General features: G+C 47.5%; 2 protein-coding genes across 7 annotated transcripts in view; one reads left to right on the top strand and one right to left on the bottom strand.

The window, feature by feature from the left end:
* The window catches only part of tafa5a (TAFA chemokine like family member 5a), a 173,204-nt gene that overhangs the window by 4,108 nt on the left and 141,330 nt on the right, over nt 1–27,766 (bottom strand). For 5 of the 6 annotated variants that reach the window (XM_061806638.1, XM_061806636.1, XM_061806639.1 and 2 more), the window contains 2 exons: nt 8,677–8,804; nt 1,334–1,496 (listed from right to left, as the gene is read on the bottom strand). In XM_061806638.1, coding sequence (XP_061662622.1) covers nt 1,488–1,496; nt 8,677–8,804 — 137 coding nt within the window. In that variant the 3' untranslated portion in view covers nt 1,334–1,487. Of the gene's footprint in view, nt 1–1,333; nt 1,497–3,977; nt 4,863–8,676; nt 8,805–27,766 lie in introns of those variants that run through there. The other variant, XR_009792953.1, reaches the window with a different exon arrangement.
* LOC133493348 (uncharacterized) overlaps nt 1–27,766 on the top strand; it is a 145,018-nt gene that overhangs the window by 112,294 nt on the left and 4,958 nt on the right. Inside the window, exon 10 of the mRNA XM_061806635.1 lies at nt 24,314–24,330. Within this exon, the coding sequence (XP_061662619.1) occupies nt 24,314–24,330 (17 nt within the window). The remainder of the gene's footprint in view (nt 1–24,313; nt 24,331–27,766) is intronic.

Genomic DNA, 27,766 nt, shown 5'->3' with positions numbered 1-27,766 from the left:
CCATCCATCCATCCGTCCGTCCATCCATCCATCATCTGTCCATCCATCATCCGTCCGTCCATCATCCGTCCGTCCTTCCGTCCATCCATCATCATCTGTCCATCCATCCATCATCTGTCCATCCGTCCATCCATTCATCCATCCCGTCCTTCTATCATCCGTCCATCCGTCTGTCCGTCCATCCATTATCCCTCTGTCTGTCCGTCCATCCATCCATCCATCCATCCATCATACAAATTCAAACTATTACTGTACGAAATTGGAGCACCCTACTGGAAAATACTACAATAGCAGTGTAAGATGTCAGACCCAAAATGGAATCCAAATGGCTGCCCATGAAAAGTTCTCATTTTCCCTAAACTACCGCAGTTCAAACAACGCCCTCGACCGTTGTCATTTTCTCAAGACTCCCTCCATGTTCCTTCCTCGGCCTCATTGGCACACCGGACTAACTCTCACCCCCCATTGTGGTCGACGCTCAGCAACATTCCAAGAACATCTCCGCAATCACTTCCATCCCGTCCCAAACGGGGCCTCGTCCTCCGGAGGCGACGTTACAGCTGACGGGGTGTGTCCTTCTGCTAGATTGTGACCTCGGGGAAGACGTAGGCTAATTTCTCTCTCATACAAAGGACCTGTCTCGGAACAGGCCTGACGTCATTGCCTTTCTTTACGGGGGCCTCGCCTCTAATTGGATTTTGCTCCCCCTTAACTACTGGTAAACAGATCTTCTGTTCCGTGTCCTGGGCCATACCCCGCCAATGTCTATTTTTAACCGTAAATCTACTGAAGGGCTCCGTGTCGGGATGGGGGAGAAACAGCGGGATCGGATTTTCTCTCAAAAGGAAATCATAAAAGGCACCGTAACTGCAGAGAATATTGACCGATGGAGTGACCTGTTTTTTCTGAAGCTTGACAAGAACCGCCACTTTTATGATTTGCTCATAATCCTTTCCAATACACTGTAATGGCGCCTCCTTCCATTCCCACTCACAGAGACGACGGAAGTCAGGGCTTGCGAGGGTGAAGGCGTGCTCGGCCGAAGTGCAGAAAACCAGGAAACGCGGAGACGGGACCGTCCCATATTTTAGCCTACAAGATTTTTCAGTTGCTTATGGCCCACTGGGGAATTGGAAAGGGGAACAAAGCCAAATTACACTTTCAAGCAAGCAAAGGTGTGTTTAAATAAGCACAATCGTGCGGGACAGTCAAAACTCCACTTTACTCTTTCCAGGCATTTTGGACCAATCGCCCTGACCTAGAAGTCAGGACATCACACTCGACACTACCTAGAACAGCCGACCCGTTCTCCATGAATATGGCGAGGGATCACCTTTCGCCCTCCACGAGTACCGCGTTGGAGGGTGGAGGCCTTCCGGGAAAAGGGCAGGCTCATGATAGCGGTGGGTAAGCGGCGGCGGGTTGTGTCCGGGTGCTTGTCGAGGGGGTCGTCCATGCTCTCCGTAGTGCGAGGGCGTCTTGTCGCGTCATAGAGCCTGGGGGGAAGAGAGAGGGCACAGGTACGGATGAGGACTTGATCGCGTTTGACCGCAATCGCCGCCGCTACTCAAATACAATACAGACGCAGGGGGGAAGGCCAACTCACAATCTGCCACATCCATTGAATAAATAACATTAAATGGCAAGTCAAGCGAGCGCTGTAGAGGAAACTATAATCATCGTTACTTTCTAAATTGCTCATTAGTTTATTCAACAGATGCACAAAAAACACTAATTATGTCCTGGGTTCCTAAGTCAATAATTTAGGGATACGACTGCAATGTCCATCTTGATCCCAGAAAGACTTCATCCGTTTCTGCCATCTGGTGCCATCTTGGTATTGCTCTTATTCATCCATCGCCTTTTTTCACCCCCATAACAGTGACCTTCTTCCATCAGTCGGCTCTTGCGGGCAAAAAAAACCAAAATAAGCTTCTGCTTCTCACCTGACGCGTGCGGTACCCCGTGTAAGTGACTTTGGCCTTCCACTCACGTTGAACCGCTATTGTCCGTTCCATTGTAAACGAATGACAACTTATTTTGTGTTAGCTCTTCTTTTGCCCTACTATGCTAAGTCATTGTCGTGATTACTAATTTCATTGCTTTACGTAACAGGAGTTTATGAGCGTGGAGGTGCTTGAAGCGCTATTTATTGCTTTGTTGCATCCGTACTAATTTTGGAAGGCCGTCGGTTATTTACAAAGTAACTAGATTTCTATCTCCCGCGAATAGGGGTGGTGGGGGGTTGTCTCTATATGTTTTTCACGAAGCGAGAAAGCAACAAAAACACGCGACACGCGCAACTATAATTGGCACCATTCTTCAGTCCGGAGTTCATTCACGGCCGTCGGCTCGCCGGGCTGAAAACCATCAGTCGAGCCTCGACGGTGAGCCATGGATCACTTCGCCCTTTAGGAACTCCACGATCTCTTTTGGTCCAATCGAAATGGACCGAAAGCAAGCTTGTCGACAATTGGGTCCGGAAATGCTACTGCTGTTTCGCTGCGCCTGAGCGACTCAAGCAGTACACAAATTTTGTACATCGCTTGCCAAACGCTTCATCTTTGGAAAAACATGACTAGATGGCACTTTTTGATTTTTGGTGCCTGTAATATATCTTCCCCGAGGTGCGCTGACTCGACTCCCTCTAAAAGCCTGCGGGTAGCGGAACGAATGGCAAGCGGTAAGGGGGTCTTCGTCCTGCCGTCTCTCTGCGTGTCCGGGGTGGCCCAGCGGCTGTCTTCTTCCTGGTGATTCTGTTTAGTGCTCTGTTTGGATGTGCCCACAATGCCCACAGGGATCAATTACACAAGCTGGTACTGACCCAGAACCTCTGCTGAAGTGGGCCACGAAGGGGTTTTGTCTGACTCCAGCTGGTTCCACAGAGACGCTGAGATGCAGATGATGGTGAAAGGCCTGCCCATACCGCCTCCGTTTCTCTGATGGCATAAAACCCGCAAAGCGCCCCGCCTGCCAGGATATTGTCTTTTATCACTAAGCTTCTCAAAACCGCTTCTACGGCCGCGGTCGCTGGTCTTAAGTACTTATGTGCAGAATCTGCCTTTGCGACACAGTAACATTATCTTGCGCTCATTTCCTTCCACTAAAATATACGTTGAATCTTATTCCCCTCCCCAAGACAGTTGAAACTAATCATGATTACAATTGCGATCGCACCACCATTTCTCGCGAGGTGCCGCTTTGGCCTGTGGACTAAACACCCTGATCGCCGTTGACCTCAATAGCCCATTGCCATTGGCCTAAAAACAAAACCCAGTCTTTTCTCTCATTTAACCGTCACTTCTTCATCAATGAACATGCAAGTTCTGTGTTCTGTGGGAAATTTTTAGCACTTCACGATGGCCTGGTAAAACTTAAATGTGGCAATGGACAAATTTGTCACTGTTACTTTCTACCCTCTAACGATTGCAACGCGTTTACAAGAAAACGTATCGCGGTTCCTCGACTTTTACCCAGTTTAATGCCATACCAATCAAACTGATCATCTTTGTCCTCGGAAATAAATGCAACTGGCTATTAGCTATTCCAGCACCTCAACCCACACCTAATTACTTCTGTCATTTTTTTTTACATTATTAAACTAAGACACAACAATCGTTAAATACCTGAAACATTTTTTTTTCTTATTTGCGACATTTTCTTCACTGTCACTCATTTGAATCTTCTTTTTTTTGTTACCTTTATAAGGCACTTTCCACGTTCATTTATGATGAAGACCTTAAAAATACTTTCATCTATTCTATGAATCATTTGTCTTTCTTTCTTCCTAACTCTGCCCTAATACCATTCACCAAGACTGTTTTGGAGCAGCCTGTCATAACCACAACTCTAGTGTGGACCCAAATGCACGACTCAGTAAGCAGGAATGCAGTTAAAGGAAGGTCTTTATCCGTTCCAAGGTTGGAAACCGGGAGGTCAGTCAGAGAGAGGAGCAGTATCAAGGACGTTACGCTTACTGGGTTGGTCGGAGGACAGACAGAGGTCCATATACCGGGATTGAGGATCAGGAACAAGGAAGTGCTGGAACCAGGCATGCATGGCAACGATCTGGCAAAGCCAGACTGTCCGCTGGGTCTTATAAGTACTGGGGTTCATTATCGCCGATGAGGCGCAGGTGTGCGCCTCCTAATGAACGCAGGTGTGTCGGGGACCTGCACGGCCTGGGCTGGGACCGGCAGGACCATGACACACAAAGGTTTGGCGTCCTTTTCTTTCCACGTCCACGTTACCTTGAAGCTTTTACTCCCCCCAACGTCGCTTCACTGGCACAGGCCAACAAAACAACTGAAAATAATGCTCACCAGACAAAAACAACTTAGGTAAGGCTGATTACTTTTTTGGGCCAGCACTCACTGCTTTCTGTCCGTTTCCGGTTATTTGTCTTATTAGGCTGTCACAAAAACCCATCCGGTCACCTGCGGTGATTCTGCTTTTTTCCCCGCCTCTCAGGGCACAAACCCTCTGCCTCCTTCTCACCGAGCGCCCTGCATCACACCCGTGACAGACGGAGACGGGAACCTTGTTGTGTCATTTCATCCGCCAGTCTTAAGTGGTGGCGGTCACAATGCCGAGCATCCTCCTCACAGGGGAGCGTCACAAATTTGGGGAGGAAGGATGGAATACGACTGCTGAGTTCAGGTTTGGGCAAAAGACAGTGTTTCACAAAGGTCGGTGCTGGATTCCCACCACTTACGACAAGGCAGGAGGGAGACTAACGCGGCCACTCTGACTCGGGCTTCTTGTCTCGAGTTCTAATTAATACAAATCTAAACATCAAAATCACGTCATACTGTGACGCTATCGAGAGTAAGTCATAAATATCGAGGGCATCCCCAATGAATTTCCTTTTGAAAAGCCATTTTACTGATATGAAAATGTTATCTGTTCAAATGAATTCCAATAAATACTATTCAAAACGCTTAGTGAAGAAACCTTTAAAGGTTAAATTAAGAGTCCCAAACGAGGTTTCGTGATTTCCTTCTAAATATGCTCGTTAAGCTTTCAAAAATACATTTTGCTTTTTTTTCTTCCTCTCTTGTTGTAACATTTAACTTTCCCGTGGAAACTAAGCTAAACGACACCCATGACCATGGTGACGTCCAATCTGCTGCCTTAACGCCCATACAGAATACCACATTCTGCAGTTTTTGAGGCTAATGAATGGCACTTCTGTTGGAATATTACCAATCTTGTCACTGTACAATATTGCCGCACCCTACTGGAAAATACTACAACGGCAGTGTAAGATGCCGGACCCAAATGGAATGCAAAAGGATGCCCATGAAAAGTTCTCATTTTCCCTGAACTGCCGCACTGAAACGACACCGTCGACTGCGGTCATTTTCTGAAGACGCTCCGGATATGCTGACAGAAATTAACACAAATATTCTTGACCATTTTCTACTGCCGTGCAAGTCTTCCCAATGCGATCGATTGCCGCTCGGTAGATGGGCCGCACCCGAGAAAGTCTTCCTCATCTGGGGGTCGCCGTCAGTGTCCGTAACAAGCGCTTATGTCTCAATCTTTGTGTCCAAAAAAACATCCACGTAGTTGCGTTTTTAATCGACGGGCCCCACGCGGCGTTTTCCCAGCAGGTTCAGCCTGAGACGGAGTCAACGCGTGGGGAAAGGACCGAAGACCCTGACGGGAAAGCCGGAGAAAGCAAACGCCTGGAAGCTGTTTTCTTTCTTTTAAACGGAAAGCTACCGTCTGGATGAATGTCAATGCTTATGTTCAAGGGAGACACCGGAATATGTTTGATCGGGGCTGCTCCGGCAACATCCCCTCTCGGAAGGACAAGAAAATACCTCCCAAATGTTTAACCGATCCACACAAACTGCTCCCTGACATTTGTCCAAAATAGCCCTTTACGGAGCTTACGGGGCTGAGTCAGATCGACTCAGCTCGGCTCGGTCATACGTACCCCCCCACCCCGGGGATGCGCCCGCTTGTCTTTGCCGATGTTTGCGCGCAAACACCTGACGGACAGCTCGGACATGCTCGCTGGACTGTGGGCCGCCCGCTGTCGTCCTCTGGCCGTGTCCCGACTGAGCGGGCTTCGACTCCCAAAAAGCCTCGGGGAAGACGCCGTTATGATCAAAGTAAACGGACTCGACCAAAACGTTTTGATCTTGCATGTTATTCTTTCAAAGAGTCGGAAGAAAACATGATGATGGAGTTTTAAAAAAAAAAAAAATAATATTTGGGAATGCTGTGGCTTTTTTTCCCTTGAAGTGCTTTCCTCCGCGCCACAACTGATCACTCGTCAATCACGGGGCTGCCACTTACATTTATTAAGTAATTCGCCAACTGCGCATTCGCTGCAATGGTGATTGAGATGTTTGTGCTACGGGAAGGACCCGCACTTTGCGGACCGACAGATCGAATCCTGCCGTGACCCGACCTTTTTTTTTCCCCTTTTGAATATATAATTGCCTGCCCTGTAATTTCTAATCTCAATTTGATGAACTGGGTTTGGGTGGGATCAAAAAAATCAAGTTATGGAGCCGATGTTCCTTTTGCGTGAGCCTTGAAAATTCCCTCAACTTTGTTCAAGGCGCGGATTTTAAACAACCAGACGTGACCGATTGCTGCCGACGACTCTAATCTGCTTAGACGCGCGCCACGACTGGGACGGATGGATGAGGCCGACGTCCCTCGAGCAAGAGATGAAATATACGGGTGGTCCAAAACGACCACTGCGCTCGCGTATACGTAGAGCGGCTGTCCCGCGTGCCCACCGCGAGGGGCTACATTCGGGTGCGTGCCGATGCTCACGGTAAGACCCGGCCGACGGGCGCCTTCGTCTTTCGGCGGCGCGGCGTAAACAACTGAGTCAGTTGATGACTCAATTATGACGGATGCTTTAACGATGCCCCGGCGGGCCTCGGCCTTTGCCCGCTGACATTCGCAGATAAGCCGGCCGGGGTCGCGCGCTTGTGCGCCGGAGCCGCGCTGATATCTGCGAAGAGTGTTGACGTCTCTTGGAGAAGAACAACGCGAAGAGGAGACGTGGGCGACCAGACCGAGGCGGCCAGAACAAATACCAGCGAATTTGCCTTTGTGAAATGTCTCCCCCGTTAACATATTCATGGTGGCTGCCTTTCGAGATTATGTATGCCAGATGATAAGAGCAAAAATTAAACTAACTAATCCATTTGGATTAGTTGAAAACACAGACGGGTTTTTTTTATTTATTAATGAGACGATGGTAGCACGGTGGAACAGCTGGTAAAGCATTGGCCTCACACTTATGAGGTCCCGGGTTCAATCCCCGACTCACCTGTGTGGAGTTTGCATGTTCTCCCCGTGCCCGCGTGGGTTTTCTCCGGGTGGCCACTCCGGTATCCTCCCACGTCCCAAAAACGTGCAACATTAATTGGACACTAAATTGCCCGTAGGAGTGCGGCTGTTTGTCTTGACGTGCCCTGCGATTGGCCGGTAACCAGTTCAGGTTGTGCCCCGCCTACTGCCCCTTGACAGCTGGGATAGGCTCCAGCGCTCCCCGCGACCCTCGTGAGGATAAGCGGCAAAGAAAATAGATGGATGAGACGACGAAAGGAAACATTAGACCACGATACGGGACCTCTTCAAGTGGGGGTGGAAGATTTTAGAGGGTCAAAGGGCGCAACGGGATGAATCTGCATATTTCGTACGTTGCTCGAGCGATAAAATTGTTTGAGTAGGAGTACGATGCTAGAGGGACACCGCCAAGTCGAAATAATATCAAGTTATTTTGTTTTTTTTTTTTGGGGGGGGGGGTCACTTTCAATAAAACAACCTGCTGCAAAGTCCAGTTGGAAATACACGTCTTTAGTAATTTTCACCACCCAAATTTTGTCAAGCAAAAGGCCACAAGCGACAGCTACGTAACGTCTTCACTGCACGATCGTGTCAATTGCGCAGATTTTGCAAATGACGCCAACTGCAAACGCGCACCGTTCGCTTCACCTTCCCAACCCTGCATTGTCGCACAAACAATTTTCATTCTATTTCAATCTTTTCCAGCTGCGGGAGGTAGCCGCGTGATTTCTGCGCTGAAAGAAAATTATATGTGCTGCCTGCACGCCACCAAATAGGACCTCGATTAAAATAATTGGGAGCGTTCAGTAAGCAAAGCCTACGAGGCGAACAACCGAACGGCCTCAAATTCTGAGGAAACCAAAGCCTTAATTGTTGTCGGACGTCACCGCCGTCGTCGGCGGGCGTTTTCTGCGAGGCGGCGTGGGAAGAAACCGCAAAGGGAGGAAGAGAGGAAGAAACGTCACAAAGAAAATTGGGTTGCGTAGACCTCGTGTTGACTCCAAAATGAGCCACTTCACACGTGGTCTTGTGCAGGATGCCATCAAATTCTCAGGGTGGACCCGAATGTCTGGGATTTGATTGTGATTTATTACAATACAAAAAGGAGGAGGAGGAGGAGCTCATTAGTCAACTGAGTCATACTGTGGCCATTTTTATAGACTTTTCAAAAACGCCACTCGCTGGTTTAATTCCCGCCGAGATCGCATAACAAAGCAGATCATCATTTACATTCCTTTCCCAAAATAAATGCATGATAAAAATAACTAAAGACCCAAGCAAATAGGAACTTTTTTTTTTTTTTTTTACAATTTTGTCAGGAAAACATCTTTTATTATAAGATCCTGAACTCACCGTGGTCGTCTTGACTCGGCCTCCGGGCTGCGTGCAGGTCCAGCCGGATTTGTTGACTAACAGGTCGCAGCCTTCGTCCTCCAAACACGGCACCATCTCGCACCACTGCTTTTTCCGAACGATGGCGGCTGTCGAAAAGATGGAGAGAAAGATTAGGGTTTGGGGGTGGGGTAAGGGAGGGGGGCGTTGCTCCGGCAAGGTAAACAGACGAAGAAATACGAGCGAGATATCTGGATGTAAAGATTAGCATAGAGAGAAAGGCGGAAGGCTGCGCAGGGGTTGAACATGATGGAAAAACGATGGCAGGGCCTAGATGGAGGTGGGGGGGTTATTTTAAAATACACATAACATTGTAAAAGGGAAAAGGGGGGGGAGAAAAATGGTGGCGCCAGACGGGGGTGATGATTGTCGGGGAGATGGGGGACGGGGCCAGATGAAGAGCAATGAAGCGAAGACACAATTGAAAGATACGAATCGAGGGGCTGACGGTGAGCGATGAGGCCGGGAAGTGGGGGGTGGGGGTGAGCCGGGATCCTTCGTTGCCGGCCGGAAACGCAAAGCCAAAACGTACACGTGTGCCCGTACACTGGCTTTTTAATCACAACGTGATGACATTTATGTCACATTGTCTACAATGGGGCCTGCTCTCAACAAAATACAGTCAACTTGTATTTTAAAACAGCAGTCGAATTAGTAAAATGCTAACATTTTATTTATTTTTTTGCGTGTTGCCTCAGGACTTATTATAATTAATCTTGCTCTGGTCAAAATAGAGATTTGTCATAGACTGTACACTCCAAAGAGGAAAAATATTATCCAATGTCTAATTGATTTAATCGATTTAATTTGAGCACACGATTATTTGCTAAAAGTACCCAAACATTTTACTTGCCAGGAATTTTCAAAACAACTCTTAAAAATATAGGACCCATAAACCAATGTCAATAAGTTTGAAAAAATACATTGCAGCACAAACTACAAACAATTTCTGCGTAGAATTTAAATAGTTCATCTTTAATTCAATCGTTTTAAATCCATCAAAATCTGGATGCGACTTTGTAATGAGGAGTGATTGATGTTTGAATTTCAGAATGTTATTGTTGTACTAAATATCACCTACCATACACCAAAAAGCTTCTAAAACCCTAAAAAAAAAGGTCGATTCTCAATATTCAGTAAGAATCATAAAAAAAAAAAACATTCACAACAAAATCATACTTGGTTTCTCAACACCTCTCAATAAACACCTCCATATGTAATTATTCCCAAACTTTGTGGAGAAAATATTGACTTCAAAGTGAAATTACACTTAATTATTTCCCCCCCTGCTTCGAAATTAAATCATGAGTAGCCTTCCTTGTAGATGCCGATTGGTTGCGTTGGCAGATTTAAAAATGCTTGAAAAATGATTCACGCTGGTACACACTCACACACACACACACACACACACACACGGAAGAGCAGTTTGAATCATTTGAAAGAAATTATCGATCCGTCAGGCGCGGCGGGGACTAACGCCGCCGTCCAGCTGGGCCGTTATGACTTCTCGCTCGCTATTGTTTTTTTTTTTTTTTTTTTTAGCTCCCCTCTGAATGGCCCACTGAAAGCCACGCCGTGGTACTTTGTTTTCTTCTTGGGTCGTGCCATTCGTGACGTGCTAGCACTCTCCTAAACACGCTGAAAACATCTTTGCATCCGGATCTATAAATTTGCTCGCCAAGGGCCGTGGTCTAGTCTCGCGCATGATAAGATCCGCTGGAAACTGTTCCGAAAACGACGCGCAAACAAAAGCATCGGTACCCGTCGAATCTGTTAAGCTCGCTCACACGTGCTCCATGTTTAAAACAAGATTACCTCGGCGGCAAGAACATGATTAAAGCCTCCGTGGGGCACTTATCTCCCCACCCAATGGTCCATCGCATTCGTGTCGACAGCCCTGGCCTAATAAATTCTCCCTAATCCCGCGCCGAGACGGCGAAAGACGGGCCTCGGGCGAGGGCCGCGGATCGAGCGAGCCGACTCTGCGACAGATCGGATCTCGCGCGATGAATGCGGCGCTCGGAGCTGAAGCGTTCCGATAATTATCGAGCGCACAGATTGGATGCGACCCCCAACAGGTAATCGGTGTCGGCAGGGCGTCTGATCCTCCTTTTCTACTTTTCGAGCGCCTTCGAGCCGTTTATTGCCCTTCAAACTAAACAAACAAAGAGAGCTGCGACAGGACAAAACAGGCCAGGACAGGACAGGATCGGACAGGAGAGATTATGATTTGTTTTGAAGCCTTCTCACCCCAACCCCCACCGAGTCCATTTCAATAACACACTATTTACGCATCTACTTTATAGGCATGAAAACAGAGTTACACCTTCCAAATGACTGCAAGGCTACATTTGCGTGTGTATGTTCATTGAAGCCGCGCATCAGAATGCTTGAAGGTTGCATTTTCTGCCGCTCATATTTGTTAGCACCCAGCAGCAGCAGCAGCAGCAAATCAACATTATTCATCAATCCCTCCCCGCAATGAGCTGCTGCTAAATTGGAGCTGGCGCATACAAATAAGCATCCACATGTGGACGTGTATGTGTGTTTTCTTCTCCTCGCTCTTCATCAATTCAATCCTTGCGCTCCTCCTCCTCCTCAACAATGCGCCGCCATGTTGCTCGAGCCCAGACGAGTCAGATAACCTTTTTAGCCAATTCGTTGCGTCTTCATTTGGCCTGAAGTGCGTTGAATCCGCAGGGATTTTCCTCCCTGGGCTCTTCAACCTACTGTATCGTCAAATGTCCCCGTGGTACCTACAAGCAAGTGCGCATTACCGCAAACCGGAGTATATAAAAACGGGGCCTGCTCCCTCCCATCATTCTCCTTTCATTCTTGGAAAATTGCCAATTTATTCCCACTCAGTTGTGCTCCCGCAAGTGATAAACACAAACGAACCGTACGGAGCATTCGCAACATTTTGCACGGATTTGGTTTGATCTCAGCTTCTGACTGAGCGGGAAACACTGATGCTCACTGATGGATGATTTGGTCACAGTGAAATTTCAAGAACAACTTCTCACGAACCTCCGGTACGAGGACGGACACAAATGCAGGACGTCGAGGCACAGGCATAATGTTCAATGTGGTTAATTCTGGACTCTGGGTCATACATTGTGTGGCAGTCCAACAAGGCAGAGGCACAGAAACGCTAAGCTAGGCAGGATCCTGAAGACATATAGCAAGGTCCCATAACTCTGGGGCAAACTAACAAACTAATGGGCACAGAATCGGTGTGACTAGGGTTACTCTAACTTACACGTAGAAGCAGAGAGTCCCACAGGCAGTGAATGCAACTCACTCACAAAAGTAACAAAATTGGCAAATGCCAGTGACAAAAACTCCAACTTAAATCCCGTCGAATTGCAGTCCAAATGTGAAATAGCAATAAATAAGGTGCGTCTAAGCCGTTCCAACCAGTTTGTCAGCGACAATATATAAAATGTCCATAGATAGTCACGCTTTGAGTACAGTCAACCGACGATGCTGCAAATTTGGTCTCTGGTTCCAATTCGTATGACAGCGTGTCATAACCAGAACTCTAGCGTGGACCCAAATGCACGACTCGGTAGACACCGAGGCAGTTAAAGGAAGGTCTTGATTCGTTCCAAGGTCGTAAGCCGGAGAGTCAGTCAGAGAGAGCAGCAGTGTCAAGAGCGTCAAGCTTACGGGGTGGGTCGGAGGACGGGCAGAGTTCGGTACGCATGGGTTCAGGATCGGGAACAAGGAAGTGCGGGACCGAGGCACGGATGGCAACGATCTGGCAAAACTAGGATTCATTATCCCTGATGAGGCGCCGGTGTGCAGGGGACCTGCACCGCCAGGGCTGGGACCGGCAGGACCATGACGCAGCGATGAAAAAGGGGCGATTACCGATGGATTCAAACTACTGGAAATGACAGAAAGTTCCAGTTTCTTCACCAAGAGATCCATCAATGTTATCAATGATGCTAGACCGTCTGGGACCTTGAAGTCCATTAAAATGTCAACTGAAACTGAACATTTGCGGAGTGATTGCTCTTGAGCACTGATTTCCAACCTTTATCAAGCTAAGAGAACTCTCACGGCACACCAAACAAAAATGTCGCTCAAAGTATGCATGGAGTCGAATTTGTAGGAAGACGAAAACGTTCGCCCCAAATGAGTGAAATCAGATAATTTCTCGAGGCGCGCTGGTTGGGGATCACTGCTCTCGAATTTTTTGCTTTTGCAGTGATTTATCACCCTGTCCAAAGTTTTTGCCCACCATCGCTCAGCAAGGACGACGCTATCCAAATTCTTCCTCGCTGTTCCTTGTCCACACTCCACACGGGAAGGCGCTAACTTTGTTTCTCGGCAGTGACTCAGCCCGGACACGCAACTTGGACCGACAAAGAGCGACGGCTAACGAGGCGACGCGGCGCACGTGCTGTGAAACGCATCGTTCCCTCTGATGAGCATCGCGCCGACTGGGACAACCTTGGGTTAATAATAGCCGCGGGGCGTTATAATGCATATTTAAGCACGGCTGCCGTGTTCTGGGTCCTGTCAACGGCCCCGCTTTCCCCGCATCTTATTTATGTGCCACACCGTTGCGGTAACTGCCGGTGTATGTGGCGTGACATTGCTTCAGGCGTGTGGTTATTTTCATTGTTGGGTGTGCGCGTGTGTGTGTAGTGACCACCAGGTATTGCCGATATCGGTCCCTCGCAGATGTGCGCTGACATTTCCGCACAGCTGAGCGCCGACACTATATCCCCTGATTTGTTGACACACGCGTCGCACCCGCACAAACGCGCATGCCGAGCACAGCCAGAGGAGGAAATGTCAGCGGGAACGAGCGCATGTGGGAAATGCGATCATTTAACACCGGCGTCTGCAGCGACGCCGCTACATCGGCGCCGGTTGTTGCGCTCTTGACGTGCGGCCTGCGCGTCTACAGGCGGCTTAACGGCACCCAGCTCCCCCGGGGATGTCTCGCTACACGTGCGACTCGTGAAATAATCATTCCAATAAAGGTGTGTAATCCTGACCTACTGATTCTATATCGTCGTTACATCATCGTTTCCCTCAAAGCTCAGTTAAAACTGGCATATCACTGGATTTATTATGTACGTTGTTCCAAATAAATTGAAATTGAGAATTTCACTTGAGCTCAACTTCAGTTGTTACAAAGTACACAAGATAAAACACAAAAAGAATATTTATCATTATTATAGTAATAAATACACCTGCACCATAAATGTAAACACCTGCAGTTTTTCCATTACGCGAGTAACAGACATACAGAAGGAACGGTTTCAAATCTTCTGTCCCATTGAGGCCTCTCTTTCGCTTCACCTGATTTATGTATTGTTTATGTATTGTTGTTAATTGTATAATTGTTCGAGGCGGCAGCTGGTAAAGCATTGGCCTCACAGTTCTGAGGTCCCGGGTTCAATCCCGGCCCCGCCTGTGTGGAGTTTGCATGTTCACCCCGTGCCTGCGTGGCTTTTCCCTGGGCAGTGGGGCCAAGCCTTGCAGGACTTCGAGGCAGAGGCAGTATGTTCTTTTTTTCCTTTTTTGGCTTGTCCCGTTAAGGGTTGCCACAGCGTCTCATCTTTTTCCATCTAAGCTTATCTCGTCCATCTTCCTCTCTAACACCCATAGTCTTCATGTCCTCCCTCACAACATCCGTCGACCTTTTCTTTGGTCTTCCTCTCGCTCTTTTGCCTGGCAGCTCCATCCTCATCACCCTTCTACCGATATACTCACTCTCTCGCCTCTGAACATGTCCAAACCATCGAAGTCTGCTCTCTCTCGAATCTTGTCTCCAAAACATCCAAATTTGGCTGTCCCTCTAATGAGCTCGTTTCTAATCCTATCCAGCCTGTTCACACCAAGCGAGTACCTCAGCATCTTCATTTCTGCTACCTCAAGTTCTGCTTCCCGTTGTTTCTCCAGTATGTTCAATGTGGTTTATTCCTTAAACTGGGTCATACGCGGTGGAGGAGTCTGACAAGGCAGAGCCACAGAAACGCTAGCTACCTTTGCCCAAAGTTAGCTAGGATAAGCTCCAGCACTCCCCGCGACCTTTGTGAGGATAAGCAGCTCAGAAAATGAATTGATGGATGGATAATTGTTCGAATCACGTCAATAAGGGATTTGGTTGAAAAAAAAAAAAAACACAAAAAGAGCTGTTACAAATGAAGAATATGCAATTTCAGTCCAAAAAAATAAAGCCAAATTTCATAAATTGTGCTAGAAACATTTTTGTTTATATGTATCGCATAAACTCATGCAGCTGGCTGGATCTGGCCCCTCGGGCCTTGAATTTGACACGTGATTTTGCTGGTGTGGTTGTACGTAATGAAGTGAAAGTGTACTTTAGAAAAAGAAGAGAAAAAAAACGGACAATTCTGTCAGAATCCCCGAGTCCGGCTCCAAAAGAAGGCGCCTTTGCCTTCATTTGCCATCCGTCCGTAAGAACGGACACAAAGTCACCACGTACAAATTCACACTGGCTGCAAAGCGGACACGCATTTTAAAAGCTTAAATATTAACTGTGGTCTTGGCCGCCTTCCCGGGATTGTGGTAAAGATGCGCACATTGATTTCCATCTTGGTGTGTGCTGGGGTGGGGGTCGGGGGTGGGGGGGATAACAAGAAATGAAACGGGATGTTTTTCTTCACTCACTGTGAAAAACAGACCCAATTCAATGAAAACATAAATATTGCAACTCAATAATACTTTACACTTTGCTCCATCCTTCTTTATCAAGTCCGAAGAATCGGTAGAGAGGAAAGAAAAATAAATCGTCGATAGCCGAGTCAAGCGTATCGTGCGGCGGCCATGTCGTGATGCGTGCGGCGCTAATGAAGGTGACTCATTTGAAGATGATCACAGATGACACGTTGACATACTTAAGATTGAAGTAGAACATTGCACCCCCCCCCTCCCCCCTACAATCATTCGCCATCCCCTGCAGCCCCCCAAAGAAAAAGTCATATCATTAGTTTGCCTACTCATTCGCCGATGATGGACGCGAGCGTTGGGGATTTCGCACGCGCATCTTTGCATTTGGAACCGAGCACTTTCCCTCCCTGAATGTTGTCCGTTTAGCCTTCTTGACCTCTCCATCCAAACTAATCCCCCTTAAATTATGCATAACCTTTACTTGGCAGAGGCCCCGTCTGCCGATAAATCAGTTTATTCCCTCTTTTGCCGCTAAACAAATTCCAATTAAGCGAAAAGCCAATACGGCGCGAATAGTAATTTGCCCGTTAGCGGTCCCCAACCGCAGTCACGGGTGTTAACGTATAGCGCAGCTTACGGCAACTTGCGCTTACATATGTTTAGCGCCTGTTATCGGGTCAGCGGCTCTGTTTTATGCCAAACTAATGTACCTCGTCGTTACTGGATGGATTTGTTAGTCGTGCAAACGACCGCCCAGCCTGTAACCGAGTTTCTGAGGCCCGTGCCCATTCCGAACATTTGCCAAATTACGATCCCAAATAAGGACTCGTCCACTGATTCAATTATATTCATATATAACGAGGGCCCCGGGGGAGGATGAGATTCGCCCCGAGTTACGAAAGGTTCAGGATGTTGTGGGGCTGTCCTGGTTGACACGCCTCTGCAACATCGCGTGGACATCGGGGACATTGCCTCCGGATTGGCAGACTGGGGTGGTGGTTCCCGTTTTTAAGAAGGGTGACCGGAGGGTGTGTTCCATCTATATGGGGATCACACTCTTCAGCCTCCCTGGTAAGGTCTATTCAGGGGTACTGGAGAGGAGGATCCGCAGGGAAATCGAATCTCAGATTCAGGAGGAGCAATCTGGTTTTCCTCGAGGGTACAAGGGAGTTGACCCAACCAGTCTCTAGGTGCAGCCGAGGCATAGTGTTTGTCCAGTTTGGTGACCTCAGCCTCGCATCTCAGCTCTTTGCAGATGATGTTGTTCTTTTGGCTTCATCAAGCCGTGATCTCCAGCTCTCACTGGAGCGGTTCGCAGGAGAGTGTGAAATGGCTGGAATGAGAATCAGCACCTCCAAATCTGAGGCCATGGTCCTCAGTTGGAAAACTGCGGCGTGCCCTCTCTGGGCCACGGATGAGATCCTGCCCCAAGTGGAGGAGTTCAAGTATCTTGGGGTCTCGTTCACGAGTGAGGGAAAAATGGAGCGGGAGATCGACAGACGGTGCAGCGTCTGCAGTGATGCGAACTTTGTATCGGTCCGTTGTGGTAAAGAGGGAGCTAAGTCGAAAGGCGAAGCTCTCAATTGACCAGTCGATCTAGGTTCCTACCCTCACCTATGGGCACGAGCTGTGGATCGTGACCAAAACAACAACGTCCCGGATACGAGCGGCCGAAATGAGTTTCCTCCGCAGGGTGTCCGGGCTCTCCCTTAGAGAATGGATGAGAACCTCGGTCATCTGGGAGGAGCTCAGTGTCGAGCCGCTACTCCTCCGCATTGAGAGGAGCTAGATGAAGTGGCTGGGGCAATTGATCCGGATGCCACCTGGACGCCTCTACAGTGAGATGTTCCGGGCATGTTCCAACGGAAAGAGACCCCAAGGACGACCCAGGACACGCTGGAGAGACTATGTCTCTCGGCTGGCTTGGGAACGGCTCAGGATTCCTCCGGAATAGCTGGAAGAAGTGATTGGGGAAAGGGAAGTCTGGGTATGCTTGCTGAAGCTACTTCCCCCATGATCCAACCCGGAAAGCGGTAGATAATGGATGGATGCATGGATAGATGGATGGATGGACGAGACTTTCCCGTTTGTTCTTTGAATAAACATATCAATTCAAGAAAGAACAATACTCTGCCCTTCGGTATTTGTTTCACTTTGAAGATCGGCTAAATTTTGGTGATTTTGTTTTCCAAATGTAATTTTTCTATGCCACTGTTGTAAGGTATGAATGTGTATCAAGAACATCGGTTAACATGAGCCAGCCGGCTGAGTAATCGCCGGGCCTTGATGTAAACGGCACATTGTTGTACTACTTTAGTATTGCGCAAGTATCTTCCCTTTGTGGCTCGGAGCCTCCATCGATTCCTTTTTTTGGGCTTTTCAGGATTTCAATATCTTTCTACATTCACCTGACATTTCTCAGGGAATTCCACTTCACTGCTTGACAAAGGACGTATCAGATATGAATGATATCAGAGGAGAGAACTGAATCCACGCAGCGGTCTCGCACCTCCCGTGACTGATAACCCACGCGGAGTCCCACCGACGAGCGTTATCGAGACAATAAATGAGGCGCGCCTCCGCGGGAGGGTCGAGGAGGCCGATGTAATTCGAGTAACGCCCGGCGGAACCGCCTATCCATCCTTCCCTTTCCTGCCTTTCTGTCCTTTACCTCGCCGGTCCTCCCACACGTCTTCTCACCCCGGCAGTCGCACACCTACCCGACTCCCCCCCAACACTCTTTCCCAGAAGAAAAACAGCATAACGCGTCAAAATCTGCCTGTGTGATTGAACTGTACGCTCTTTTAGAAAAATATCTCACGACAAACTCAACGCCAAAACTTTTCCAGTTATCTTTTTGACGCATTGGACAGGACTGAAATTGCACAGCGCTCGTTGGGTCCACGAGGGGGAAAAAAAAAAAAGGTAGAATCCTCTCAACTGTTTCCACTCGTACATTCACAAAGACATGGTAATTTTTTTTATTCCCACTCATACTCATACTGTGAGGTATTCATCGCCAGCTACGTACGTTAAGGAAATCGATTCAATTTATGGCACAGTCGCATTGTGTTGGACCGTGTAGACAAATACTAAAAAAAAATTCACAAAGAGGAAGACAATTTCGGACAAAATTGACCATCTTTGAGTCTGTGTGTGTGTGTGTTTGTGTTGACTGTACTTTACAAGTGTGGCTGAAGGTTGTGGATGCTGACATTTCAAAGGATCAGCGAGGATCAATACCAAAGGTCAGCAAAACAAGAACCTCCAAGCTTGTTGTGACGCAGAGTACAGGAGGCTGGCCCGCGGTTCTCCTTCGTCGGTGTCTAAGCGGTGCGGTGAAAGCAGAACGAGGATAAAAGTTGGAGATGAAGGGGGGCGGTGGGGGTGAAAAGGGGTGGGGGGTGTCCGCCGAGTCGCCGCGTACCGCTGTCAGCTGGCGAGGCCGCCGTTCCCGAGTCCGTCATCTGCTCTGAACGGGGGGTAATCGGAACCCTGGACCGTAAACTACAAAATCGATACCTCATTTGTCATTAGCGCTGGAGGGAGACAGCTTCTGTTTGGGTGGGGGCACAGAGATGCACTTTTCCCAGTTCAAATGAACCCATCATTCTCCTTTCTCCCCCATGGGGTTCCGGTTCCATTAGGAAAGGGTGGAAAAGTCTCTTTTAAACACTTATTCCTTCTCCTCACTTCTAATGAACTTTCCTTGGCTCAACTGCACGCACAAAAACGTGATTCTTGTTTTGTTTTTTTTCGTGTTTTACCGCCAAAATCTGAGCTATCGTGTTTGGATTGCCGCATGTTAGCTAGTCCCAAGGGATGCCTTTATTTACTTCTAAAAATCCTTCCAAGATGATTTGAGATCTGAAGAAATCTCAAATCGTCTTTTGATGAATGCTAACGCGGTTACTGTGTTCCAGCCTGATATTGTACTCCTACTACTACTTCTACTGTATGTGTTCAAAAATCAGGCTGAAGTGGGATAGTGGACAAAAAAATCTGGACTCTCTAATTTTACGATTCATATTAGGATTTCTTCCATGTTGGCAAAGGTCTTCTGGTGCATCTGGGTTAACGGCAACATTTTCTTCACTTTCTACAAAAACCGTCCGTAGCGGTAGAACTGGGTGTAGAGTGGAAGGGGGGAGAACAGCTACCGCAGTTCTGCACTGATGGCGTTTTGGGTTTTAATGGGAGAAGGGCCCGAATGTTTCTGTCACATGGTCACTGATGCCGAACGGCGCCGACGGGAGGATTATACCTTGTGCCGCCGTGTCTCCGGACAAATTTTAAAGGTAGCCCCGAAACTCGGCACTGCGGGACAATGGAGGGCAGGCCCGGCTTCTCCTCTTTTGTGTGTTTTGTGTGGACAGAACAAGCAATTTGTTCATGAAAGTAAAAACTAGTCCATCCACTAGCTGGAACAAGTCAAGATCAGGTCCGAGCTAAGGTAAGTTCAAGCGCTTTCGAAGCTCTTCGTACACAACAAACGGTTACAACTGTGACTGGCGGGGTCTCAAACTCCGCTCCTAATCCGTGGCTAGTAGTGTCAAACATACTCGACACATTAAGTCTACGCAGCCAAACATCCATTAAGGACAACTATTTGGCTAATAATAATCATCATAAAAGTAATAATAATAGAACAGGTGCTTGTGTAATTTGCACCGGTGCCACTGAAAGGGTTAGAGAGGGGGCCCCAAGTACTGCTGATGTTTTCACGCCAAAGATGAATGTCAGCGAGAGTGCAAGATGAGCGGCCACTCGGGAGTGAAGAACCCAAACGAGAGGCTTTGGAGTGGGGAAGGGCTATTTTAGGGACAAAAAAAAAAAAGCAGAACCCGCGTGGGACCGATGGCTATTAGCAAAGGCGCAGGGTTGGAGGAGGGGATAAACAACCGTATTAAAAAAACACTAGTGCCTTTAAAATCAGAGTGCGCTTTAAATATGCTGGCGATCCGGAGATAATTAAAAAAACATAACTGGCATGATTCACAATTCTTAATTGCTGCTAATATACTACCATTACTGTGATATACAGTGCTCCCCTCGCTAGATGTGGTTCATCTATTGCATATTCAATGAATTGCAGACACCCCCCCCCACCCTCACCCCATATTCATTTTGCATACTTTGGGAAATTGAGCAGATGCTGTAATTTTATTTGTGGTAACATAAACACGTTTTAGCCTACAACATTCTAGCTTACAAGAAAAGACGAAAGAAGGGAAAAAAAATAATCATGAAAACACACATGACAAGGAATAAAATGCATAGATTTACACGACCACAGTGTTTAAGTTTAAAAGCTGTTTCGGAGTATCAAAATTGTACTAGGGGTTAACAGGAGGGTGAAGAAGATTATTTTGTGTCTGGAGAGCTTCGTACAGCTTTAAAATATGCATAAATAATTAAAAAATATGCAGTTGTTACTTTGCGGATTTCATCTATTGCATAGGTGGTCCGTAACTTGGCCCCTGTGGTAAAAAAAAAAAAAAAAAAAATGGAAGTATTGTGGCATCGTCACACTACACCAGTGATTCTCACAGGCCGAACTCCCAACAGTTTACATCCTTGTCGCTGTCCTTCCCTTGTTGTCGTACCCTCACGCACACACACGGAATAAAGAACCCAACTCCTCTTTCTCCGTCGCTTTAAGTCAGGCCTCCGGTGGCCTGCTCCCCGTGGGCTCGGTGTAACTGCCCGGATTGACTTTGTCCTGTCTCGAGAGATGATGGCGTCTCCCACAGGAGTACTTCTCCTTATGCAAGCGTCTCTCTTTCTATCGCCCCGCCCCAAGCAAAAAGCCCTCCTCTCTCACAAAACCTGCTAAAGTCAATGTCATCCCTCAAACAAACACTGCGCAGCCAGCCTCGTTGCGAAGGTCGCAGCGCTGCGCCTTGATCCGACCTTATGAATGCTTCAAAGCTTTACTTGGGATTTACTTGGAAGTACGGCGGCAGCCCGCTTCCTGCCAATGCCCTGTTTTTATTTCCTGTTGCCTGCCAAATCTAGAAATGGAACGAAATTATAATTCAGCAGTCAACATCCCTCCCCAAAAAAACCCACCGCCAAAGCACATTAAGGAGGCCGCCATTGTATATCTGAAACAAACACAACACAACTCTATGTTAATGCAAACACTGCGCCTGACGGCATAAACTGGCGAATGGCACCTGCTGACATTTTATTGCCACCTTTTCTTTTTAATACATATTTAACATTAAAAAGGAAAATAACAGGCACTAATTACATCAGAGGGGTACGAGCGCAGGCGTCAGGTGTGACATTCAAACCGATACCGACCCACGTGCGTGCCGTCGCGTTTATTTACCGCAATTCTCCCGAGAACCTTCACTTTCGCTTCACCTTTTCTGCATGAATTACTCCCATTTTATTTTCCAGACACCTGTCAAGTCCCGGGGGGGGGGGGGGGGAGCGCAATCTGTACAGCAGCAGACAATCCCCGAGACCCTGGGAGGAGAAAAGCGGAGAATAGAAAACTGTAGATTTTTGCTACGAAACACATGACGACAGCCTTTGGCTCCCCACACTTAAGTGTTGTTCCCCACCTCTGGCCTCACTTTAGCCTTGTGGACATTTGCAAGAAGACAAAGACACACACACACACACTGCGAGGCTTAACTTCCATCATCCTGACGTGGCTTTTGTGCCCTCACATCAGTACGACCGGGTCCGCGTTACGATAAAAGTAGGGGAAATGGGACCCGGGTAAATAACATTCGGGATTCTGCCGACAGCGAGCGGCGATGCCATCGTGACGTGTTGACACTGACATAGCGCGGCTCACCTCTAAGAGTGTATTATCAAAAGAGAAGGACACCAAGTTAATCTGATGAAGTGAGATGGACGGAGGGAGGGGGAAAGAGACATTGTGAGAGAGAGAGAGAGAGAGAGAGAGAGAGCGGTAGAGCGAGAGCACTGCATTAGTGTACGTGTGATTTATTCGCCCCTCCAGGTGAAGGAGACCCCATTTGTATTCATTTGCCTTTATTTTTATCCCAGATTCATCTGGCCTTCACGTACCTGTCACCGCCATACTAATATTATTTTGGCCATGTGCTGCTTCCTAACAGGCTCTTATAAAAATTGGCCCCACGCGGGCTGCAAGATGCACACAGAAGAGGAAGAGGAGGAGGTGGTGGGCTTTGTTTTAGAACAATCACCGGATTTTTCCTTTTTCTTACAGGCGGGATTAAAAGTGTCCCTTGGTCAAGACGGCAGGATGGCGAGAACGCTCGGGATGATGATGTCTGTCCTCGTATGGGGGTGCCCTTCTTTTTTTAATTTTTTATTTTTATTTTTGCGGTGCTCACTTAGCTCCTTTTACTGAACAACAAGATGGAAGTGGAGGGTGCCAGCAGCACACGTCTAAATATGAGCAGACGTTAACACGCACACTATACGACTTCCGTGCCCCCTGCAATAAAATATTAATGAAATTGCTTTGCATACAGTGCAAATAACGCAGATGTAAAGTTAATTTTGTGTTTTTCCCACACCGTGTGGCGATTGTCACCTGTTTTAGTTTGTGTCAAGTACCAGCGGTGCGGGGGTGGACCCAAATGCAGGACTCCCAGGTGAAGGCATGATGTTCAGTGGGTTTTATTATAAACTAAAGTTGTGCACGACAACATAGTCCAAGAAGGCAGGATCCAAAAAACAAGAAACAATGTCTGATAACTGTTAAGAGCATAACAAAAGCGTGACTGGACTATAATGCCGCAGTGGCGGAGTAGCCCTGGATGCAGGAAAGCATGCTCAACGAACCAGCAAATGCCAGTGACAAAAATCCAACTTCAATACATAGTCTAACCACAGTGCCTTATGTGAAAAAGCTCTGACCGGCGACAGGTGTCGCAGATGAAACCGCTCAGAACGGTGGCCAGGCCTCGCCCCTCTTTGCCGCGGTCCAGCCTTGCACATGACAGTCTGTCTTATGTAGTTCTTTATTTTATATAATAAAATACAGGTTTTATTCTTAAAAAAGTAGTGTGAAATACTATTGCACGCTAATGTAATATCCATCCAGCCATCCATTTTCTTAGCCCCTTATCCTCACAAGGGTCATGGGAGTGATGGAGCCTATCCCAGCTGTCAACGGGCAGGAAGCGGGTTACACTCTGAACTGGTTGCAGGGCACATAGAGACAAACAGCCACACTCACAATCACACCTATAGGCAATTTAGAGTGTCCAATTAATGTTTTTGGGATGTGGGAGGAAACAGGAGTCACCGGAGAAAACCCACACAGGCACGGGGAGAACATGCAACCTCCAACACAGGGATTGAACCCAGGACCTCAGAACTGTGAGGCCAACGCTTTCCAGCTAAGCCACTGTGTTCACCAACATTATGCACAGATAGAAAATGACTGCCGTCCTTACATACAGGATAGGAATAATGAACACAAATAATCCTTTGATTAAAATGTATTGCACACAATTTTAACAATTGTGGACCTACATAAGCTAAAAAATGCTAATCTATTGCTCTAAAATGCAATTGAACTGTACTTAGGAAGTGATTATTATTTTATGTACTACTACACTTGAGAATCTCATTTCTTGAGTATAGTTAGGATTTTCTCAACTCAGTCGGTGGAGCTGTACTCGGGTGACTATTCGAATCATCCAGTTTTAAGCGTCCGTATGATATCGAGAGATGCGTTTGTGGCGCTCTCGTCATGCTAAGCTACGCTAACAGCCGCTGACTAGCGCCGTACCCTTGAAAACGGGGGTGGCAATTAAGAGAATGAACACATTTCCCTCGATGACAAATGATTCTTTTTGAACATGTTCGGGTGAATTTTCCGACAGAACGTGAGCATGTTTTTTAATGGACCCTGTGCCAATAAACTCTCTCTCTCTCTCTCTCTCTTACGGTTTTGCTCGCCATCCGTCCACCCGAGTGCACCCAGCTGCGCAACAATTACAGGTGGGTTCGCAGGCGTGCACAATAACCAGACGCATGCATTATTGAATGAAGTCGAGTCGAGACGGAATTGCTAAGCCAACCAATAAAAGCGAATTACCGGAGACAAAACGGCGTAGATAGCTCCAAAACCAAAATGGCATCGCATTAATGAACAACATCATTTCCCAAAATGGAGGGGAAGCCCGGGGTTGCGTCTATCGACTCTGCACGCATCCGGTGTGTCGATGCGGGCGAAAAGCAAGGGAGAAATGGAACGCAACACTGACTACCTAATTATGCATTTTATCATTTCGGTCACAATAGAGTGCCTCCTTGTCTTTCTTTCTTTCTTTTTTTTTTTTTTTTTTTTTTTTGCCCGGTGCTGCATTGCAGCTGTCGCTCTGCTTATTTAATGACATAGATAAAGAAATAACAAAAGCGCGCGTTATTTAAGTTCAAACGCATTACCTCCTGTCACGCGACAGCCACGCCGCCGTGAAAATTTGTCAGTGTGGGCCTAATGGCACGTTCCGAAGCAATGGACTATACGCTCTTTGGATGAAATCAAGCGATGATTCCCGACCGCGGTGCCGCAGGGAATTGTCCAATTTCGCTTAATTGGTCTGAAAATTATTATTCATTTACTACATATAATGTTCGTTTATGATTGCCGGCAATTTGTACAGTGACAGGCGGAACAACGAAACGTTCTTCTGCCAGATGGAAAAAGGTACAAACTGTTCAGGTGTTACCATTCGACGAGCGCAGGTTTCACAAATTTGGTGTGTATATTAATACAATTGCGATATTTCAGTCGAACGGACCGCTGCTGTCAGCCCGGTCGTGAACAGCAAATTTCCGTACGCTCCTCGGGGTAAAACGAAGCCGCTTCAAACGCACATGTCGCGTAAGATAGCGAGCGCTTCCGTGTTTACTGACCCAAAACCGCCCGATCCGCCCAGAAACGACACAAAACGGAAAGGTTAGGCGACCTTTCACCGAGCTTTTCTTACGGATTGCATTGGTTCTAAAGCAGTATTTAGTCCTACTTCGGTAAACGTGGCCGCCGCTATCTCGTCTCTTCACTCACGAACATTCAATTACCCCTTAAAACTGTCATCGCAAGGAGAACAAGATGGAGGAGAGGCAATCGGCACCTTTTGGAGCGGTGGTATCAAAAGGACACTGCTCTCACTAGGCACCAGATGGACTGGAAATGTGTCCCAGCCGAGCGGTGACCGAGTGACGAACGGGAAGGGTGAAGTCTTGGCGTTGAGGAAGCAGATTGCCGACAGAGATTCCGCAGATGATTGGCGAGCCTCATCTCAGCTTCCGTCAACGAGCGCCGATAAAAGTCCATTTGCGGTCCCCGCCGGGGCGTCGCGCTCGCTGTGTCGCGGGCCAACGTTACAACATTAAATATGGAATCGCTGAAGAGCAAGCTGTCTTTTCACATATTGCGGCTCCGTGTTTGCCGGAAGGGGAAACGTTTAAATCTTTGCGCGGATGCGATCTGGTGACAAACTCACAGGGAAACTGCATGTGAAAACTAATTACAGACTTGAATGCAAAAGGACAGACGCCGGGATGGCCGCGATCTTTCCACCGAGTATGAAAAATGGAAAGAAGAGCCGGTCTTCTTCTGTGATCACACATTCCAATCAACCCGTGTGCTATCTTGAAACATTTTGCCGAGCCCTCTTAACCTCTTCATATGGTCGTGCCTTGTTTGAATATAAAAAAAATAAATAAATAAATATGAGGGCCAATTAAAAAATGTGCAGTGGGGTGCTAATATCCCCCGGGGCCGACTTTGGACACCTCTGGTTTTGTGTCTTCCACAAGACATTTGAGTATCCGAATATCCATTTAACATTATATCATTCAGTTCACCGAGGGTTATGTATATTTAATATCAGCTACATTCATTAAGATGTGAAATTAGGCCACACACATTTCATCACCTATTTGTAACGTTTTCAACCACAGATAATAACGGCTGTTAACGTTTTGTTTTCGCACTTCAACCTCATCCGTGATTGTCTTCAGCAGCGGCTCCGTGACTTCTCCGACCTTGTTACGCACATTCGCCGACGGCTGCCGCGAAGTATCGAACCGCCGTGACGGATCCGACGTCTTCCGTATCCACACTCGCCCGGTCCGTCACCTTTAACGGCCGCCAGCCCGTCGCCACTCATCTGTTCAGTTCTGACGCTCGATCAATCGCTCGACGTAAATGTACGGAATTACAAACGGGCTGTTATGCGCCGACATCTTAGCGTCAATTTCAAGGTACATTGCTTTGTAATGAGGGGAATATTGTCAGTTATTGCCATGGCAACCCCGCATTATCGACTTCGCCGCTCTGCAGTTATGTTATGCACTGACTGACAGTGAAATCATCATCTTTGTAACTTGACAAAGGAACAAACAGACGCGGGAGGGCTCCTGATTTAAAAAGCGACGAAGAAGCATCGCAGCTAATCTGACAGAACTGAAGGACTATTAAAAAAGGCAAATGCTCGGAAATTAAAGTAAAGATCCACTTTGCAAAACTTGACACTTTGTCCCCCCCAACCTCCGCTTTAAATTGCGGCTGCGGCCCCCGAGGCGCCCGCGGACGGGGTAATTATTCATTAATTGTTTATAGCCTGTGGCCGGGTGAGCGGACAGACGCGGCCCCTCGGATGGGTGCTCGCAACAGGGGAACCGTTCGCTTCCAATTAGAGTGGCGAGGTGAAGAGCACGGCCCATCAAACACCGGAGTGCTCGTGAGCGGACTTGTGGGAAACGGCTGGCGCTTCAGGCCCGTCACCTTGCCTGACAGCCTTCGCTTATAGCAAAGAATTGCACTTGATCTGCATTAAAAAATAAAAAACTGCGCTAATGGGATGGAAATTCTTCTTCTTTTCCTTTCGACTTGTCCCGTTAGGGGTCGCCACAGCGTCTCATCTTTTTCCACCTAAGCTTATCTCGTCCATCTTCCTCTCTAACACCCACAGTCTTCATGTCCTCCCTCACAACATCCATCAACCTTTTCTTGGTCTTCCTCTCGCTCTTTTGCTTGGCACCTCCATCCTCAGCACCCTTCTACCAATATACTCACTCTCTCACCTCTGAACATGTCCAAACCATCGAAGTTTGCTCTCCTTGTCTCCAAAACATCCAACTTTGGCTGTCCCTCTAATTCATGTCCCTCACTCATTTCTAATCCTATCCAACCTGCTCACCTTGAGCGAGAACCTCAGCATCTTCATTTCTGCCACCTCCAGCTCTGCTTCCTTTTGTCTATTCAGTGCCACCGTCTCTAATCCGTACATCAGGGCCGGCCTCACCACTGTTTTATAAACTTTGCCCTTCATCCTAGCAGAGACTCTTCTGTCACATAGAACACCAGACACCTTCCGCCAACTGTTCCACCCGCTTGGACCCGTTTCTTCACTTCCTTATCACACTC

The sequence above is a fragment of the Syngnathoides biaculeatus genome, chromosome 20 (assembly GCF_019802595.1).
Source record: "Syngnathoides biaculeatus isolate LvHL_M chromosome 20, ASM1980259v1, whole genome shotgun sequence".
In the NCBI taxonomy this organism is placed as follows: Eukaryota; Metazoa; Chordata; class Actinopteri; order Syngnathiformes; family Syngnathidae; genus Syngnathoides; species Syngnathoides biaculeatus.
Note: the sequence above shows the minus strand (reverse complement) of the source record. Positions and strands in the feature narration are given on the sequence as shown.